We start from the raw sequence: 19,014 nt of genomic DNA, 5'->3' as shown, positions 1-19,014 counted from the left end.
CTTGCGGCGCCGGCACACCAGGTTCTAGTCCCGGTTGGGGCGCCGGATTCTATCCCGGTTGCCCCTCTTCCAGTCCAGCTCTCTGCTATGGCCCGGGAAGGCAGTGGAGGATGGCCCAAGTGCTTGGGCCCTGCACCCACATGGGAGACCAGGAGAAGCACCTGGCTCCTGGATTCGGATCAGCGAGATGCGCTGGCCGAAGCGGCCATTGGAGGGTGAACCAAAGGCAAAAAGGAAGACCTTTCTCTCTGTCTCTCTCTCTCTCTCTCTCACTATCCACTCTGCCTGTCAAAAAAAAAAAATTATTTGACAGAGTTACAGACAGTGAGAGAGAGAGAAAGAGAGAGAGAGAAAGAAAGAGAAAGAGAGAGAAAGAGAGAGAGAGAAAGGTCTTCCCTCTGTTGGTTCACTCCCCAAATGGCCCAGCTGAACTTTTCAATGGCCCATTGTTAGAGGCTGATTGCCACCTTTTTGGTTAGTAAATGGGATGAAGAGTTCATGTCCCTGTTTTATAAATAAAAGTCAACAATTTGCCCAAAGGAAACTCAGAATGCTACCATGATGACAAATTTTTGCATGCTCTTTCTTAAATTCCTCAGTTACACTCTTATTATTCACACAGGCCCTTGTAGCATTCATGTGTCATGACTTTTATTCCAGTCACCATAAACTTCTAACAAATAAGTGGGCATATAGTATTACATTAAGAGCCATCAACCCTGTGGCTGGCGATGTGGTGTAGTGGGTAAAGCCGCCGCCTGCAGTACTGGCATCCCAGCTAGTCCCAGCTGCTCCACTTCCAATCCAGCTCTCTGCTATGGCCTGGGAAAGCAGTAGAAGATGGACCAAGTCCTTAGGCCCCTGCACCCACCTGGAAAGACTTGGAGGAAGCTCCTGGCTCCTGGCTTCAAATCGGTGCAGCTCCAGCCCTTGCGGCCAACTAGGGAGTGAACCAGCAGATGGAATACCTCTCTGTCTCTCCTTTCTCTGTGTAACTTTGTCTCTGACTTTCAAATAAATAATCTTAAAAAAAAGGGCCGGCGCTGTGGTGCAGCAGGTTAAAGCCCTTGTCTAAAGTGTCGGCATCCCATATGGGTGCTGGTTCTAGTGCCAGTTGCTCCTCTTCCAGTCTGGCTCTCTGCTGTGGCCTGGGAAGGCAATGGAGGATGGCCCAGGTGCTTGGGCCCCTGCACCCATGTGGGAGACCCAGAAAAAGCTCCTGGCTTCGTTTTGGCTCAGCTCTGGCCGTTGTGGCCAACTGGGGAGTGAACCAGTGGATGAAGGACCTTTCTCTCTGTCTCTACCTCTCTCTGTAACTCTGCCTTTTGAATAAATAAAATAAATATTTTAAAAAGAAAAAGATCCATCAACCCTTTTAACATTCCTTCTGACTCCAAGGATTGCTTTCTAAATTTATATCCCTGGCAGTGTGGTTACCTACAGAAACACACACATACAACAGACACATATACCTATGTATATATATATATATATATATATATATACACACACACATATATATCCCTGTTTCAGGCATTAGGGGGTGAATCGGTGGAAAGTCTATCTCTTTCCCTCAGTCTATTGTTCTGCCTTTCAAGTAGATGAAAGTAATAAACATTTTTTTAAATGCACAGTTTTTAAAATGCACATCTTGCCTCTGCAGTATTCTTTAATACTGTATTGGCTGCAAGTCCACGGGACTCCACTGTGGAGCCCTATATCTTTATAAGGGCTCCACAGGACTCCACTGTGGAGCCCTATATCTTTATAAGGGCTCTCCCAGGCTGTTAGTGCCAAGGAGCAGATTTCTCTCACAGGGAAGAAGCAGCAGTACAGAGGGGCACCAGACTGGCTGCTGCCTCAACAAACAGCAGCATTATGGAGTCACTACCCCCTTGTCACTAAGCAACAAGAAACTGACTTCAGATCTCTATCTTCAGACCTATATAGCTTCAAAAAAAAAATCAAGAAGAAAAGCTGTCTTTTCTTTTCTCTTCCTGGAAAGATGCAAAGTGCTTTAGTAGGCTCCTGGGTAAGAGTGCACTTTATGGTTTGTGCTGGCGCCTGACCCTGGGGTTGCACCTGAAATCTGAGTGAGTCCTGAGAGTGAAGTAAGAAAAGGTTTCATCCAGGATCCAGGCTGCTGGAGGGCCCTGAGCTGCCTGCTTGTCCTCTGCCATTCCTAGATCACTCCTGGAGGCTGCCTAATCTTCCTGATTGATACTGTTGTGCCCAGATCGTTAGATCCCCGCAGAGACCCCCAGAGAGTGGATCACATCCAACTGCAAAAGCAAGGTTTATTCGGGAGTACAAGCCGCGACAGGGACCCCATCCAACCAACCAGCACAGCGGAGAAAGGAGTGAGGCCCCGGTCTTTGTTTGGGAGAGTTTTTAAAGGAAAAAAGGGCTACATCAGCAGGAAAAAAAAGAGTTACATACAGCATAGAAGCTTTGGGTACAGGGGGTTACAGCGGGGACTTACAGCAGGGGAGCTTTGGGCGCAGGGAGTTACTTTGTTTAGCAATCTCTACTGTGCTGACCTTGGTCTACCGAGCTAGCTGTCCCTGGTAAGCTTTGATATCTCCGGAATGCCTGAATGCCTGCTTTTACGAGGACTCAGATCTGCTATGGGAAACGGAGGCTGCTTTTTTTATTGTTTTAAAATGGAGTCACTTTGGCTCTTCAATACCATGTCCCCTTCCATGCATCCTGGTGGTCTTCTAGCCAGCTAAACTCCTCATCCTTTAGACACCCCATTTACTCCCCGTTCATTGTTTGATATCCACCCAACTTCTGGAGTTTGCTCTCTACTCTGGGAACATCTTGAGGGCAAAGTGTGTATTTCCCATAACCAGCCTCACACCTGGAATACAGTTAAGGTTCAGTAAATACTGTTGAACTAAATGAATAGGGAGCAAGTGATTCTTGACCAACAGTAGGATGGATAGTTTTTAGTGGGATGGAAAGATAAGGGCCTTCCTAATCCTGTTAAGTAGCCTACCATGGGGGCCAGAGGCCAGGATCAGCATAGTCAGGTTCTTCTACTCAGGGTTATGATTGTCGAGGACCAGACACAATCATCAGGAAAACACAGAACAAAGAGGTTAGGCCATGAGGATACCCTACCAGGTGTCCACCCGACAGTGTAAGTATAGTAGGGCCCCTTCTTGGACTCTAGGTGGGTGCTCATGTCTGTGTTCCACCAGTGCTTTTCTCTGAAATTCTCTCTAGAAGGTATCCTCTGTTGGTAAAATAGTCCTTTCAGAAAGTTTATTCCCTTGCTTGGGTTCTCTCTTCCCTCAGAATAGCAGTGTGTGTATGACAAATAGGTGCTCACAACTTCGTCAATAGATGCAGAAGAAGCGGGACTTTGCTCTTCAGGGACCTTTGATCACTATTAAAATTGTGGGGAGCATAAAACAGAGGACATCCTCTCAGGCTCCTTAGGGAAGGACCACACCTCTGGTACCTCCCTACCCCTACCACACATTCCTCCAGGTGGGTCAGCACAGCAGGGGGCAACTGTCCCTATGATAGATGGAAACACCCCCATGCTGCCCCTCTCCAGGAGTATCCCTCCTCCTCATATTCTTTATATTCTGTCAGGAGCTCCCATCAGGGGATTCTGGCCTGGGTTCCCTGCAACCCTCAAGAGGGGGCCCCCAGATCTGGAACCCAAGCTGGAGGTTTGAGTGTCTGCCTTCTTCCTCCTTATAGCACAACAGTGGCTTCTATGGGCACTACAGAGGACAATTCAAGAATGAAAGTGCTAGAGAATACCGCCTTGCAGCCAAGCCCCAGCCTCCAACAGCATTCCTGCAGCGATGTCAGGTACCAGGCATTCCTGAGGGAAGTGAGGGTAGATGGGTTACTTCCTGCTTTCCCAAGCCCTAAGAGCATCAAACCCAGCCCTTCCTCAGTGGGACTGACACCTGGGACCAGCCCAGCCCTGGGAAAGGCGTGAAGCTTGGCTCTTCTTCTCTGAACTTTCAGATCTCCCTACAGGTAGGGTAGAGAAGAGCAGGTGTCAAACTGGACAGTCCTGCTCACTACCCCTTCTAGAAAAGGAGGGCGCGCTGGCATTGTGGCTTAGTGGGTTAAGCTGCTGCTTGTGATACTGCCATCCCATGTGAGTGCCAGTTTAAACCCCAGGTGCTCCACTTCTAACCCAGCTCCCTGATAATGCACCTGGGAAAGCAATGAATGACACCTGAGAGCTTCAGTTCCTGCCATCTATGTGGAAGACACAGATGGATTTCTGGGCTCCTGGCTTCAGACTGGACCAGCCCAGCCATTGCAATCATTTGGGGAGTCAGCCAGCAGATAGAGGATTCTCAGTCCCTCTCCCCTCTCTCCTCTTCTGTCTCTCTCTCCAATCCCTGCTTCTCTATAATTCTGCCTTTCAAGTAAATAAATCTTAAAAAGAAAAAAAGAGGAGGAGGAGGCAGAGGATCAGAGTCCAGGTAGATATGTAGCTATGGGGTGAGAGCCTCTAGAACTCAGGAACTGAGCCTTGAGTTTTGCAGACAACTACCTTCAAGTTCAGAGTCCTTGATGCCTCAAAAGCCAGATGTCCAGCCCACAGCCTTTCTCATAGTCCAGGACTTGAGAATGAGTAGCAGGCTTCCTTTGGTCAGACAGGACAGTAGTGTAGGAGGAGCCTGGGAACTGGCCCGCACATCTGGCCAGAGAGGACTGAAAGGAATGATGGCAGAGGTGCCTAAGTAGCTGGAAAAGAGTTCCACAGAACAGGAGAGGGACAAGGACCACTTGCAGGTCTAGAGACAAGGAGGAGGCACCATGTATTACCAGTCAGGGTTCCAACAGTAAAGACATACTCAAAGCAGGAGAACTGAGGGGGGTATTTGCAAAGGAGTAGGTGTGAAAATCCCTGGAAAAAGTGGTCTTATGGGTTGGTAACTACCAAGTGGTTATTACTGCTGGGCCTAGAGGGACAAGAGGGGAGCAGTGTGGTGAGAGCCACCCTTAGAGGAGTGGAGATGGAGGGTCGTAGCCAGGTGGGAGCTGGCCCAGGAGAAGAAATACCATCTCCTTATTTTGCTCATCTCCTCCCAGAGCTCCCTGGAGGCCAGAATGAAGAAAGCCTGGTCTAAAGTACACACAGGTCAACCTTCTAAGCAAGAACAGGGTGAAGGCAGACACAGAGGATCTGAAGGGAGCCCAGAACATGCTCCACTCACTGCAGCTTCTTACTTGCCAGCTTCTTGACAAGTCCTACTTGATTTTCCAAGAATTGTTTTCCTAGACTGAGAGCAGGGTCCTGGAGGTCTGAACTTCCATAGCATGGAAGGACTGCCCTGTACTTCTTAGCAAACACAGCCCAGATGCAGTTGCAGACTGCCCAGCCAGGGCCATCTCTGTTTTTAGAGTGATAGAGTAAAGGCAATGCAGGGAAAGAAGCAGCCTGGAGGGGCTGGTACTATGGCATAGTAGGTTAAAACACAAGCATCCAGGGCCAGTGCCTGTGATATGGCAGTTTATGTCCCAGCTACTCCACTCCCAATCCAGCTCCCTGCTAATGGCCTGGGAAAGGCAGTAGAAGATGGCCTGGGTGTTTGGGCCCCTGCCACCCATGTAGGAGACCAGGATGAAGCTCCTGGCTTCAGCTGGGCCCTGCCCTGGCAGCTGTTCCCATTTGAGGAGTGAACCAACAGATGGAATATCTTTGTCTCTCCCTCTCTGTCTCTGTCTTTCAAATAAGTACATAGATCTTTTTAAAAAAGATTTATTCTATTTATTATTTGAAAAACAGTTACAGAGCGAGGTAGAGACAGAGAGAGAGAGGTCTTCCATCTGCTGATTCACTCGCAGATGGCCGCAACGGCCAGAGCTGAGCCAATCCAAAGTCAGGAGCCAGGAGCTTCTTCCAGGTCTCCCGTGTGGGTGCAGGGGCCCAAGGACTTGGGCCATCTTCCACTGCTTTCCTAGGCCATAGCAGAGAGCTGAATCATAAGAACAGCAGCCGGGGTGCCGGCACCATGGCACCGTGGCACAGTAGGTTAATCCTCCACCTGCGGCGCCAGCTTCCCATATGGGCGCCGGTTCTAGTCCTGGCTGATCCACAGCTCTCTGCTGTGGCCTGGGAAAGAAGTAGAGATGGCCCAAGTGCTTGGGACCCTGCATCTACATGGGAGACCAGGAAGAGGCACCTGGCTCCTGGCTTCTGGCTTCAGATCAGGCACAGGTCTGGCCATTGCGGCCACCTGGGGAGTGAACCAACAGAAGGAAGATCTTTCTCTTTGTCTCTCCCTCTCACTGTAACTCTACCTCTCAAATAAATAAATTTTAAAAAAAAAGAAAGCAGAAGAAGAACATCAGCTGGGACTAGAACCGGCACCCATATGAGATACAGGTACTTCAGGCCAGGGCTTTAACCTACTGCACCACAGCGCTGGCCCCAGTACATAAATTTTAAACAAAAGCCTCTTGGGCCTTCTTGCTGGAAGTCTGTAGTTATCCCCTAGTGGCAGCTCTCATTCCAGAGACCAGAACATCCTCTTAATCTGTAAGCTCATCCCCCGGGAGCAGACACGTGGGAGACATATTTTGGCTGTTGGTCAAAGTAAAACGTTTCTACAAAAAGAATCTACAAGCATTATCAACATCTCCAAATATCCTGCTCAGTGTGTCTTGGGCTCAGGTTGTGTAAATGTCAAGTCTCATGGCTCTTTCTGGATCCTAAAGCTGTTTTAACTAAAGGAACTGCTCAGGAAACGTGCCCGTTGTATTTCCTCATTGGCTGAGAGGCGCCAGCCTTCAGCTGCCTGATGGTGTTATTGCTGCTTAAGCCTTTCCAAGATTCGGCATCCGTTTTCCTTTAGTGCAAGCAGCAGGTACAAATTCGGTCATGACCTTCAGAGGCAAGGAAATTCTTTTCTCTCCGTTTTCATTTTTCTTCTGAACCAGACTAGTCTATTCTAGTCATCACCTGCTTGAGTCCTGGAAAGTGTGACCATGGTCCTGTTCATTCCTAAGGGCAGACAAGAGTCCTAGACCCTCTTAGCCATGGACTGCTCCTTTGTATGCGGTACCCCTGCTGCTGCCCCAAGCCTCAGCCTGCCGCAGAGGATCCTCTCTCAGCACTGCACTGAGCCTCCACAGGGCCCTCAGCTCTCCCACATGTGAATCCTGCTCTCTTCTTCAAGGCCTCTTAAGGTGGAAGTCCTGCCTGGGTACCACCTGCTCAGAGACCCCTTGGTTGGAAAGGAGCTCAAAATGGTTGAGAAATAAAGATTTGGGTGATCATTCTCCTCAGGGGGAAAAAAGTGCCCAGAACTGCCTGGGTGGAGAGGAAATGACTGCTCTTCTCACCACACTCCCACAGTCGTGAGAACAAAACTCAAATCAGTGGGAGTCAATAGATGATCCTGCCACTGTAGGAATAATGAGTTTCCAGAGTAGGAGCTGCCTCCAACAACACAGGCATCCACATTCCAGGGCTGTGTACAGTTCTGTAGCTGAAGATAGGAATGGGGAAGAGGGGCCGGTGTTTGGCACAGCAGTTAAGTCGCCACTTGGGACGTCTGCATCCCATCTTAAAGTACCTGGTTCTTGTCCCAGCTCCTCCACTTCCAATCCAGTTTCCTGGGAGACAGCAGGTAATATAGTTCAAGTACTTCAGTGCCTGCTGCTCACCTGGGAGTCCCAGGTTGGGTTTTAGGCTCCTGTCCTTGGCCTGGTCCAGCTTTGGCTGTGGCAGATATTTTGGGACTGACCCAGAAGATGAAAGGTCACTTTCTTTGTCCTGCGCCTTTCAGATTTTCAGATAAAATGAAAATAAATAAATTTTTTTTAAAGTGAAGAAATTTGGGAATCAATTGAAACTTTTTCTAGGTTCCCCAACTTTTTTAAACATTTCAGAGAGAGAGAGAGAGAGAGAGAGAGGCCGGCACTGTGGCATAGCAGGTAAAGCCACCGCCTGCAGTGCCGGCATCCCATATGGGCGCTGGTTTGAGTCCCAGCTGCTCCACTTCCAATCCAGCTCTCTGCTGTGGCCTGGGAAAGCAGTAGAAGGTGACCCAAGTCCTTGGACCCCTGCACCTGCATGGGAGACTCAGAAGAAGCTCCTGGCTTCGGATCAGCGCAGCTCCGGCCGTTGCGGTCACCTAGGGAGTGAACCAACGGATGGAAGACCTCTCTCTCTCTGCCTCTCCTTTCTCTGTAACTCTGACTTTCAAATAAATAAATAAATCTTTAAAAAGAGATAGAGAGAGAGAGAGATTATCTTCTGCTAGTTCACTTCCTAAATGCCCACAGCAGCCATGGCTGGGCTGGTGCTGAAGCCAGAAGCCTGGAACTCAACCCAGTTCTCCCATGAGAGTGGCAAAGACTCAATTATTTGAGACTTAACTGTTCCCTCAAAGGGTCTACCTTATCAAGAAGCTAGACTCAGGAGGAGTCCAAGCCAGGAACCAAATCCAGTATTCCAATATGCCACATGGGCATCTTTTTAAAAAAATATTTTCTTCTTTTAAATATTTATTTGAAAAGCAGAGTGTAGAGAAAGAATAAAAAAGAGAGGGGGAGGGAGGGGCGAAGGGGGAGAGGGAGAGAGTGAGAGATCAAGAGATCTTCCATCTTCTGGTTCATTCTCCAAATCTCCAAATGGCTGTAACAGCCAGGTCTGGGCCAGGTTGAAGCCAGGAGCCAAGAACTGCATCTTGGTCTCACACATGAATGGCAGGAACCTTAGTACTTGGGCCGTCTTCTGTTGCCTTCCCAGGTGCGTTAGCAAGAAGCTAGATCAGAAGTGAAGTGGCCCATACTCAAACCCACACTCCAATCTGGAATGCCAGTATCACAAGAGGGTCTTAACCTGCTGTGCTACAAAGATGACACCTTAATGCCCACTCACTCGGAAGTATTTTCAATTTTTATTTATTTTTCTTTACAAACTTAAAAAAATGTGTTTTTAAAATTTATTTGAAAAGCAGAAAGGCAGGGACATATAAACAGATCTTCCATCTGCTATTTCCTTCCCTAAATGGCTGCAACAACTGGGACTGGGTAGGGCTGAAACCAGGTGCTCAGAACTCCATCCAGTTCTTCCACAGGGGTGTCAGGCACGCAACTACTTGAGCTATTACCTGCCGCCATCTGATGCACATTAGCAGGAAGCTACAAGCAGGACATGAGCCCAAGTACTCTGATGTGGGATGTAGACATTCTGACCTGCATCTTAATGACGTTCTCAAACACCTGTCACAGAGTTTTTTTATAACTGAAACTTGTATTGAGATGAATATAGATTCTCAAGAAATTGTAAGTGATAAGATCCTTTTTATACTTTGCCCAGTTTCCCCAAATGGTTACATTTTTCAGAGATACAGAATAATATCACAACCAAGACATTGACACTTATGCCACTACCAATCTCATTCAGGTGACCTCAGTTTTATTTGTATTTGTGTACGTGTGCGTGTGTGTGTGTGTGTTGTGTATGTTAAGATCTATAAAATGTTTCTGCTGGTGTTTCCACCAGCACAGTCTAGGTACTGGCTGACAAGAATCCCTGTACTGTCGTTTTATTACCATACCCACTTGCCTCCCACCCCTCTACTTCTCTCTCATACCTAACCAACAATATTTCTTCCATTTCTTTTTTTTTTAAAAAAGATTTTATTTATTTATTTGAGAGGTAGAATTACAACAGTGAGAGGGAGAGACAGAGAGAAAGGTCTTCTGTGTGTTGGTTCACTCCCCAAATGGCCACAATGGCCAGAGCTGAGCCAATCCGAAGCCAGGAGTCAGATACTTCTTCCCGGTCTCCCATGCAGGTGCAGGGGCCCAAGGACTTGGACCATCTTCTCCTGCTTCCCCAGGCCATAGTAGAGAACTGGATGGGAAGAGGAGCAGCCAAGACTAGAACTGGCGCCCATATGGGATGCTGGCACTGCAGGAGGAGGATTACTGCGCCACGGCGCTGGCCCCTCTTTTTTTTTTTTTTTTTTTTTTTTTTAGGATTTTCTTGCTTTATTTGAGAGGTAGAATTACAGTGAGAGGGAAAGACAGAGAGAAAGGTGTTCCTTCTGCTGGTCCACTCCCCGAATGGCTGCAACAGCCACAGCTGTGCCAATCCAAAGCCAGGAACCAGGAGCCTCTCCAGGGTCTCCCATGTGGGTGCAGGGGTCCACGCACTTGGACCATCTTCTACTGCTTTCCTAGGCCATAGCAGTGAACAGGATTGGAAGAGGAGCAGCCAGGGCTTGAACCGGTACCCATATGGGATGCTGGCACTGCAGGTGGAGGATTAATCTACTGCACTGCAGTGCCAGCCCCTCCTCCATTTCTTAACTTTTGCCACTGAAATATGTTAAACAGAATAATACAGTATGAAATCTTTGGATATTGGCTTTTCATGCTCAGCGTGATTTCATCCAAGTTACGTGTATCAATGGTTGATTTCCTGACTGAGCAGTAGTTCCTGGCGTGTATGTACCAGTTTGTTTAATAATTTTCCTCTTGAGGATATCTGGACTGACTTCAGTATTTGATTCTTACAAATAAAGCTGACAGCAATATTTGTGTGCAGGCTTTTGGGTAAACATAGTTTTAATTTCTCTGGGATAAATGTCTAGGAGTATGATTATTAGGATATATGACAGTTGTATTTTTTTAAGAAACTGCCGAATTGTTTTCCAGAGTGGTTGTACTATATTACATCCCTACCAGCAATGTATAAGTGGTCCAGTTTCTCTGCATTCTTGCTAACATTTGGTATTATCCATATTTTTAATTTTAGCCATCTTGATAAATAAGTGGTGACATCTCTTGTGGTTTAAACTTGCATTTCCCTAATATTTAATGTTGAACATCTTTCTGTGTATTATTTGCCATCTATATATCCTTTTTGGTGAAATGTCTTCATGTTGCTTGCCCATTTTCTAATTAGATTGTTGCTTTGCTGTTGTTAGAATTCTTCATATATTCTACATACTAACATTGGTTGGATATGTGATTGGTAAATATTTTCTGCAATTCAGTAGCTTTTCAGCCTCTTTACATAGACTTTTAAACTTTTGATGAGGATGAGGTCCAATTTATTTATTCTTTTATGTCTCTTGCTTTGCTGTCAAGTCTAAGAACTCTGTCTAGCTCAAGATCCTGAAGATTTTCTAAGTTTTTTTTCCTAAATGAGCCCTGGTATTTTAATCCCCATTGTATATGGAGCTTATGTTCTAGCAGAAGATATCAGAAAAATAGGCAATATTAGAATACAAAATCATTCGGTATGTTAGGTGGTGGAAAATGTAGAGTTGGGACTATTGACCCAGTATGCAAGGAAGGCCTCTCAAGAGGAAGGAAAGAGGGAATTATCTGTATGCCCAGCAGAAGGAATGAGTGGTGCAAGTGCCTGAGGCGGGAGTGCCTGGCACAGCTGAGGACCAGTGAGGCCAGTGTGGTTGCTGATAACAGAAGGACCAATATCATGTGGGTCTCATGGACCGGTATGATGGCTTTGATTATCACAAACATGAACTACTGTGGATTTTTGGCAAATAAGATTTACTAAAAGATTATTTAGGCTGCTAAGAGAACAATAGATTAGGGAGGCAAGCTCGAAAGTAGAGATACTAGGCAAGAAGCTTCTGCAGTAATTTACACAAGAGAGAAAGATGGTTTAGAACTGGGAATGCAGTGGGCATGCCGAGGAGTGGTCTGATCCTGGAGACACAGTGTGTTAACTGTGGGACATGAGTGAACAGAGTCCGGGGGACTCCGCAGTGTTTGACAGGATCTAGCTGCCATGGCCCGAGCTGGCAGAGACTGTGAATAGATGGGTTTGAGGATGATCCAAAGCTCAGTCCTGTGTTTGGAGACCTCCTGTTGGACATTTACGTGGAGATCTGAAGTAGGAAGTTGACTAATGAGTCTGGAGTTCAGGAAAGAATTTCAGCCAGGGACAGAAATTTGTTTCCAGATGTCATTTAAGGCCAAGAGACTGGGTGTGCTGACAGGGAGTGCGGACAGAGGGGAGAAGGAGACTGAAGCCTTGCTGTGGGCAATCTGAATGTTAAAGGGCCCAGTGCGAAGCTTGAACCCCTGCCCGTCTGATGGCAAGATGTCCTGGTAGAAGCCTCAGCCCTCTTCCCAATCTCCCAAGTTGCAGAGGCTTCTGTTTGAGGGCAAGTGCCAGGATGGGATGTCCCTGGAACAAGGTGTTGCTTCAGTTTGCCTCGGCCCTTTCAGAGTGTTGATGGTTTAGCGGCTCAGGGATGGTGGTGGCTCCAGGTAGTTTCCCTCTGTCACGGGACCTGAGGTAACATCTGGAGGCTCTAACTGTCCCCATCCACCTTCTTTGTCACTGTTTTCCAAGGAGCCGGTGCAGCAGCATTTCTTCTCCAAACACGACAATCGCACATCCTTCGACAAAGTGAGTGTTGGAAAGAGGCAAGGAAGCGGCCAGCCCCCCAGCCTAGGTTGAAGTGGAAGACAGAGCAGGTGGCAGGATGGTTAAGACCTTGAAGGGAGGGAGGGCCGCTTACGCAGGCAGAGGAGTACCCATCTTCTTACCACCTTTCTCCTCTGAGAAACAGCTCATTCCCCAAATGCCCTCTGCAGTGGTTTCCTCTGCCAGCTGCCCTGACCAGGTGCAAATATCCTGGGGGCGGGGGGTGTCACTGACTTTCTAAGAGCTTTTCATGTTGGAATGGATGGCACCTCTGGGGAGGCAAACCAAGGAGGCCAGGGTATGTATCGGGGAAGCCAAGCACAGGCCAGGCATCACCAAGCAGACATGAGTTTAGGTGGGGCCCAAGCGGGTGTCTGGTGCCAAGACTGTGGGCCAAGGGCCCGTACCGTTGAGGAGGGCCCCTACTGCCTGCTGCAGGGAATCGGAAGACGGAAAGACCTACAGCGCCTGTGGCAGCGGCATACCTTCCTGCGCTGGGCACCCTGTGAGCTGGAGCTGAGCAAGCAGCAGCCCCTGGAATCTTCCTACCAGTCTGATTTCCGGACAGGCCCAGGACTTTGTGGTCAACCCCAGCGCCTCGTCCACTTTGTGCAGGTCCGGCCTCCACATGTCAGCACCACCTACCAACAGAACTTCTGCCAGCCATCTCTGGGCGGCCACTGTGGCACCAACAAGGTAGGGACCCAGGCATCAGTCGCTGACACACTGCCCGACCTCCCGGGGATCCCAAGACCCAAGCTGCTGCAGCACTACATTCACGCTGGGGTCTCTGAGTGTCTAAACTGGTCCCGAGCATTAAAGGACTATTAACACAGGAGTCTCTCTGTACTCACAGCTCAACCCAAGAGTGGTGGTGCGCAGCCAGGCCCTACACCTGGTTCCCATGGCACTTGCCCGTGGTGTCTGTATGCTGTGCTGGAGAGGTGCTGTCCTGGAAGCCTGCCACTAAGTAAGAAAGGGTTAAGGACTGCAGGAAGCTTAGAGTCCAGGAGGCTTGCTGTGAACACAAGAGGCAGGTTCCAGAGATCCAAATACTTCTCCCTTCTTGCAGCAAGCCCAGCTTTGGGCCCCTCGTTTGGTGTAGCTGCAAGGAAAGTGGAGCCAAAGGCCCCTTCTAGTGGGCAGCAAAGGCTGGAGGGAGGGGCAAGGGGCTAGCAGCTTCTTCCAGAAGGCTGCTGTTCTTGAGTTTGTTGGGTAGGGACATTGTCCTGCCCAAGAGATGGCTGCTCCACAGCTGGACAGAGAGACTCTGCCCTGGCTCCCGTGGATCATGCATCTTTGTAGAGGGGAGGGCAAGGGCTTTGAGGAGCCCCTGTGTGACTTGGACCTAGAGGTCATCTTAACACCATGGGATTTGTTACAGTTTTCTTTAAGATTATTCTATTTAATTGAAAGGCTGAGAGTTATCGGGAAAGAGAGAGAGAGAGAGATCTTCCATCAGCTAGTTCACTCCCCATATGCCCTAGATGGTCATCAGGGCAGGGCCAGGCCAAAGCCAGAAGCCAGGAACTCCATCTGTGTCTCACATGTGGGTGGCAGGGACCCAAGCACTTGGGCCATCTTCTGCTGCCCTCCCAGGTGCACTGGCTGGGAGCTAGATCCAAAGCAGAGCAGGACTAGAACCTGGCCTACCTCGCTTTACCACAGTGAGGCCTTTGTTTCTGAGCTCTTCTTTTGGCAAACTAATGGTGCTCCCTATCATCCAGAACAATAGAAGAGAGCAGTCACCCCGTGTCACTAAAGGCAAAGCTGCTGAGACACAAGATCATTTTGGGGGACAGAGGCCAGATCCAAGAAGCACCCCTGGACTTTCATCCCTGGGAGAGCTGAGGCCCCCAGAGGGCCTGGGCGGGCAGAGGCCATGGGGTCAACTTGGAAGTCTCTACCAAGAGCCACACAGCAGATTTCAGCAGTCCTTTTACTTCCGTAACCAAACTCCCTTGGTCCTCACAACAGCCCTGTGAGGTAGGTAGGGCAGGAAGGTTTCACAGATCCCCACGTACAGATGAGGATGCTGAGGCACAGAGAGGTGAAATGACTTGCCCAAGGTCACATTACCAGTAGTGTAGAGGGCCCGAAGCCAGCATTCCTCTGGCCCTCTGCCGGTCCCCACATTTTCTCCTATATCCCCTCTGTGTCCTCCACCCTCTCTGAACACTCCTGGGTCTACTGGAACCCTCGTGGTAGGCTGGCAGCTGGGATAGGCCAGATCAACTCCAGATAGGCACTGACCTTGCAGAGCACAAGGCTAGCTCACCCTCTCCCAACGTCCCAGTTGGACAGAAGACCTACTAGGTTCTAGGGCAAGGACAGAGCTAGGCATGGTCCGTGAATGAATGGTGGTAAAGGTAGGTGTGAGCACGCGTGTGCCCTGCATGAAAGACAAAGGCTCCCTGAACCCAAGTCCCCCAAGGCCATGTCTCAAATGCCTACCCCTGTGCCTCCCTATCCCACAGAGCCACAGTGAGCTCCCTCGGCAGCAAAAGGAGCCACAGACGTCTGCCTCTGGCACTGAGCTACCCCACTGGACAGGTCTCACCAGGCTTCAGACTCCATCCCGCAGACACAGTGCCTCCACAGCTTGACTGGGGCCCTGGGCTACACCCCCAATGACAAACAGCCGGGGTCCAGCCTGTAGGCTAGAGCAAGAGCAGCGGGCCGTGGGCATGGCAGGCAGTGCCTCCCAGCGCCGCCGTGTAAGACTGAAGCTCTCCACAGAACCCAGAGGGCACGGCTGGTTTCCTGCAAGAAGGAGACAGAAAGTTGTAAGGGGCTCCAGGTCCTTTTGCTCCCAGGCTGAGCTATTGGTGCCTTGCTCCTTCATTCATTCATTGTTTGTCCATTTAACCATGCTTTCAGTGGTCATTTGTCCAGCTTCTGCCTCCTAGGCCTCTGCTGTGGGACTCCAGCTGGGCCAGGCAGATCATACCCTGCCTGCTTCCTGGATGGGCAAATGAAACTCACAAAACCTGACCCTTGGCTGGTGTTTCCTGTCTTGAGCACCCCCACCCCCAGTCCTACAGAGACTTACCCAGGCCCCCGATGGCCACAATGTGGCCCCCGAGGCTGCCAACAACAAAGTCAGCCCTCTTATCCCTCATGCGAAGGCTGCGGGGCAGCTTAGTCCAGGACCCTGGCAGGAGCAAGAAAGGAGGTCAGATCTCATCACACACTATGCCCCTTCCTCACACGGAAAATGGGAGGACAGCCCAGGACAGCCACTGCTTACCATGCTCCAGGTCAAACATCTCCACAGTGTTGACAAAATGTGGGCGGGAGTAGAAATTGTGGGGTCCAGGTTGCTGTAGGCCACCCAGGCTAAAGACGTTACCTTCGGCCATGGCACAACCAGCAAAGGCCCGGCGGCTGGGCAGGCTTGGGTGCCGGGTCCAGGTACGGGCCTCCAGATCAAAGGCTTCAAAAGCAGTCACCGGAAGCTTGCCCTGGCGGCCCCCTGTCAAAGGAATTGGGATAGCCAGGAGGGAGTCCGAGGACTTGGTTGGTCCCTCCCTCACTAGGTTGCTGATCTGCCGGCTCCAGCTTCCACACCCAGCTTTGTGCACACGCGTTCATGCTTCATCCACTCCACAGATCCACAGGCAACTAAGGTTTTGCTTTCCAGTCTCAGGATGGCCACCAGATGTCAGAGCCTCAGAGCACACCTGATCTCCCCAGTGACGCTTCTCAAGTCTTGCCATCCTCAACCAAGCGTGATCCCCACTCTAGCCAACCTATGGGGACGGGAACTTCTGGACTCTGAGCTGCTCTCCCACACACCCCCCTCCAGTCCCTTACCCAGAACATAGATCTTGTTCCCATGCAGGAAGGTGGAGGCCCCATAGCAGGGTGTGGGCATGGAAGGTAGCGAAAGCCAGCAGTCCCGGCGAGGCTCATACACCCGTACCTGGGCCTGGGGGGCCGTGTCAGGACCCATTCCCCCTAGAGCATATACCATACCATCTGTATAGAAAAGAAGTAATTCAGGTTATACTCAAGTCTGGCCAGAGCTCCCTGTTCTGACAGCTCCCCTGGTCAGGCCTGGGGTAAGTGGAGACCTGTAAGTTTGCTGGAAATCCTGCTGGCTGCCGATCTGGAATGGGGGATGGGATAGCTGGGATTCCCGCTCTGGCCAGGGCCCCTCAGAGTGAAGAGCAGGAGGCAGCTGATCTAATTATAATCCATCTCCGTCTCCCTGGAGATGCTATGGCAACCGAAGTCTGGCATCCAAGCAGGGCTGGCCTGGACCGGTGGTCAGACCTAGAGGCCACGAGGTGGGGGCTCCCCAGGAGGAAGAGTTTAGGGGGTGGCTCGAGCCAGGGGCATGGGCCCTGTGAGAATCTCTCAGTGTGAAGCTCAGTCTGGGGAGGGCGCTCAAGGGATCAGCTGGAAGTGGGAGTGGGGCTGGGAGAGGGCCTTGGGCCTGCAGGGTAGAGGTACTGGTCACAAGCCTTTGGGCCCAGATGTCGTCCTAGCACCACCGCACCCAACCCTTTCATTAGAGTAAGCACTTGCCTTCTGTCAGACTCTCAGGGTCAGCTAGGGGCATGTCAGGGGGTCTTTGTGGTGATGAGCCAGTCAGGCAAGGGCTTCCATGGCAACCATTCCCATGTCAGGCTGGCCTTTGTCCACATCAGGATTCCTGCTCGTTTGTGTGTGTGTGTAGGGGGGGCAGCCTAAGCACTTTCCAGGCTCTGAGCCAAGGCCCCGCTCCCCTCCCCCACTCCAGACTATTTATAACCATGCGAGTCACTAGGCCACCCCCACCACTTAGAAATGAGGAATGGGATGGGGAGTTCGCTGGGCCTCCTATCATCTTGAGGCCAACCTGAGCTCCGCCACCCACCTCATTGCCAGAAAGACAATTAACAGAAACTGCTGCAAGCCCAGCATAGAGTAGCTTGGAGAGGATACAGGAGGCAAGGCAACGTCCAGGGCACCCATGTGAAAGTGACAGTTCTCATCTGATCTCTGAGGGTGAGGGACCAAGTCAGGAGGGAGAGGAGGGTGTCTGGGCACTAGAGGGACCCTGAGAGGCCACTCACCTCTCTCCACAGTTGCAACCCCCATGGCTGCTTGAGGGAGGGTGGCCCGGCGCTCCCAGCGGCCCTCATCAACCAGGAAGGCCTCCACAGCAGCTACCGGGCTCTGGGCCTCATCCACGCCGCCCACCACCAGTACCTGCTTGCCCAGAACCACAGCAGCTGCGCCCGCCCGGGCAGTGGGCAGGGGCGCCAGTGCCAGCCATGTGTGCGAAGCCATGTCCAGTGTCTCAGCGGTGTCCAGGGGTAGTCCAGTCCGCCCACAGCCCCCCAGCACCAGCAGGTGTCCATCCTGGTGTGCCACTGTGCCGTACACCCGGCAGGTGGGCATGGGGGGGAACACCTGCCAAACAAAGGCCCGGCCACCTCCTGCAGCCATGTCTCTCACTGCCAGTGGCAGGCCATGCTATCTGCTCAGGCTGCAGGCCTCACTGAGGCGCCACCATAGGGGCTCATCTTGCTTCCACCAGAGTTGCAAGAGGGAATCTAACCAGTCCAGAGACCTCGCCTTCACCTGCAGAAGAGAGCAAGAACTGGGGTCAGGGCTGCTGATCAGCCTCTCAGCAAATATGAGCAGCCTGCAGCTGAGGGCAGGGCTGGCTCGAAATCTCTGGTGTGAAAGGTAAGGGGGAGGACCCCCTGCTTTGGCAAGGGTAACACCAGGGCGGCCCTCCTGGAGCTGGAGGGAGGGGGGACCCTAGACACCGTGCATCTGCCTATGAAGACTGCCCTGGGGAGTCTCTTCCACTCCCCTGCCCTGATGCCCAGGAGTAGCTCGGTCAAATCCTGTCTGGGTGGGAAGCACGGTGACTGGAACAGGACTTTCCATCCCAGCACCCTTCTACGTGAAAGGAGACCTACTGTAGCCTCCCCTGACTGGTTTGCAGCGGTGCCTGGGCAGCCTGGGACCAGCCTTCAGGCCCCTCACCCGCTGTCCGCTGTCCGAGGCCAGACCCCAGGGAATCCTCACAACACCCTCGGAGGCCATTCCACAGGGTTCTGCCACTCCCACCAGCAACCAGCCAGAGCCCGCGATCAATGGAACAGGGGAGCTGGACGCCAGGGTTCCACATTTCCCTGAGGTCCACCCTCAGGGGTTTGTCCAGGCCATCAGGCTCCAGGGTGTCCAGAAGGAGGGGGGCTTGCAGGGGGAGCTCATGAGCCCCGACTCTAAGGTCCCCGAGTCAGGGGCGTTTCCCGCAGCAGTGAGCAGCTGGCAGCTGGGCTCTGGGAACCCGCACAGCCAGCCGATCACCTGTGTTCTTCAGCCTCCCCTTTCCCACGAGGGCTCCACTCCTGGACCCTTGGCAGGGGGGGCCTCCTGGCCCCAAACTTCCAGCTCGAGGAGGGGGGGGCGGGTCTGGGTGAACGCGCTTGAGGCTCTACGCCCCACGCCCCAAACTTCCCCCGAGCTCGGCTCCCGCGGGACTCACCGGCAGGGGCTCCGGTGTCGCCGGGGCGCGGGGCCCGCCGTTCCGCCTCCGCTGACGCCGGCTCTGGCTAGGGCTGAAGCCGGGCTCCGGCGGGGCTCCCGCAAGGCTC

The 19,014-nt window shown here is 51.4% G+C and overlaps 2 protein-coding genes across 2 annotated transcripts; one reads left to right on the top strand and one right to left on the bottom strand.

Moving 5' to 3' along the window:
• Positions 1-3,111: 3,111 nt before the first annotated feature.
• On the top strand, positions 3,112-13,243 carry C9H3orf84 (chromosome 9 C3orf84 homolog). The gene is made up of 4 exons (XM_062199951.1): positions 3,112-3,129; positions 3,718-3,831; positions 12,338-12,394; positions 12,830-13,243. The coding sequence occupies exons 1-4, from the start codon at positions 3,112-3,114 to the stop codon at positions 13,241-13,243; spliced, it is 603 nt and encodes a 200-aa protein (XP_062055935.1).
• A 1,068-nt stretch (positions 13,244-14,311) lies between these two features.
• KLHDC8B (kelch domain containing 8B) lies at positions 14,312-19,014 on the bottom strand. The gene is made up of 6 exons (XM_062200861.1): positions 18,906-19,014; positions 17,476-17,986; positions 16,229-16,393; positions 15,663-15,887; positions 15,465-15,566; positions 14,312-15,175 (listed from the first exon to the last, which is right to left on the bottom strand). The coding sequence occupies exons 2-6, from the start codon at positions 17,849-17,851 to the stop codon at positions 14,979-14,981; spliced, it is 1,065 nt and encodes a 354-aa protein (XP_062056845.1). The 5' UTR covers positions 17,852-17,986; positions 18,906-19,014; the 3' UTR covers positions 14,312-14,978.

The sequence above is a fragment of the Lepus europaeus genome, chromosome 9, assembly GCF_033115175.1.
Source record: "Lepus europaeus isolate LE1 chromosome 9, mLepTim1.pri, whole genome shotgun sequence".
Lineage (NCBI taxonomy): Eukaryota > Metazoa > Chordata > Mammalia > Lagomorpha > Leporidae > Lepus > Lepus europaeus.
Note: the sequence above shows the minus strand (reverse complement) of the source record. Positions and strands in the feature narration are given on the sequence as shown.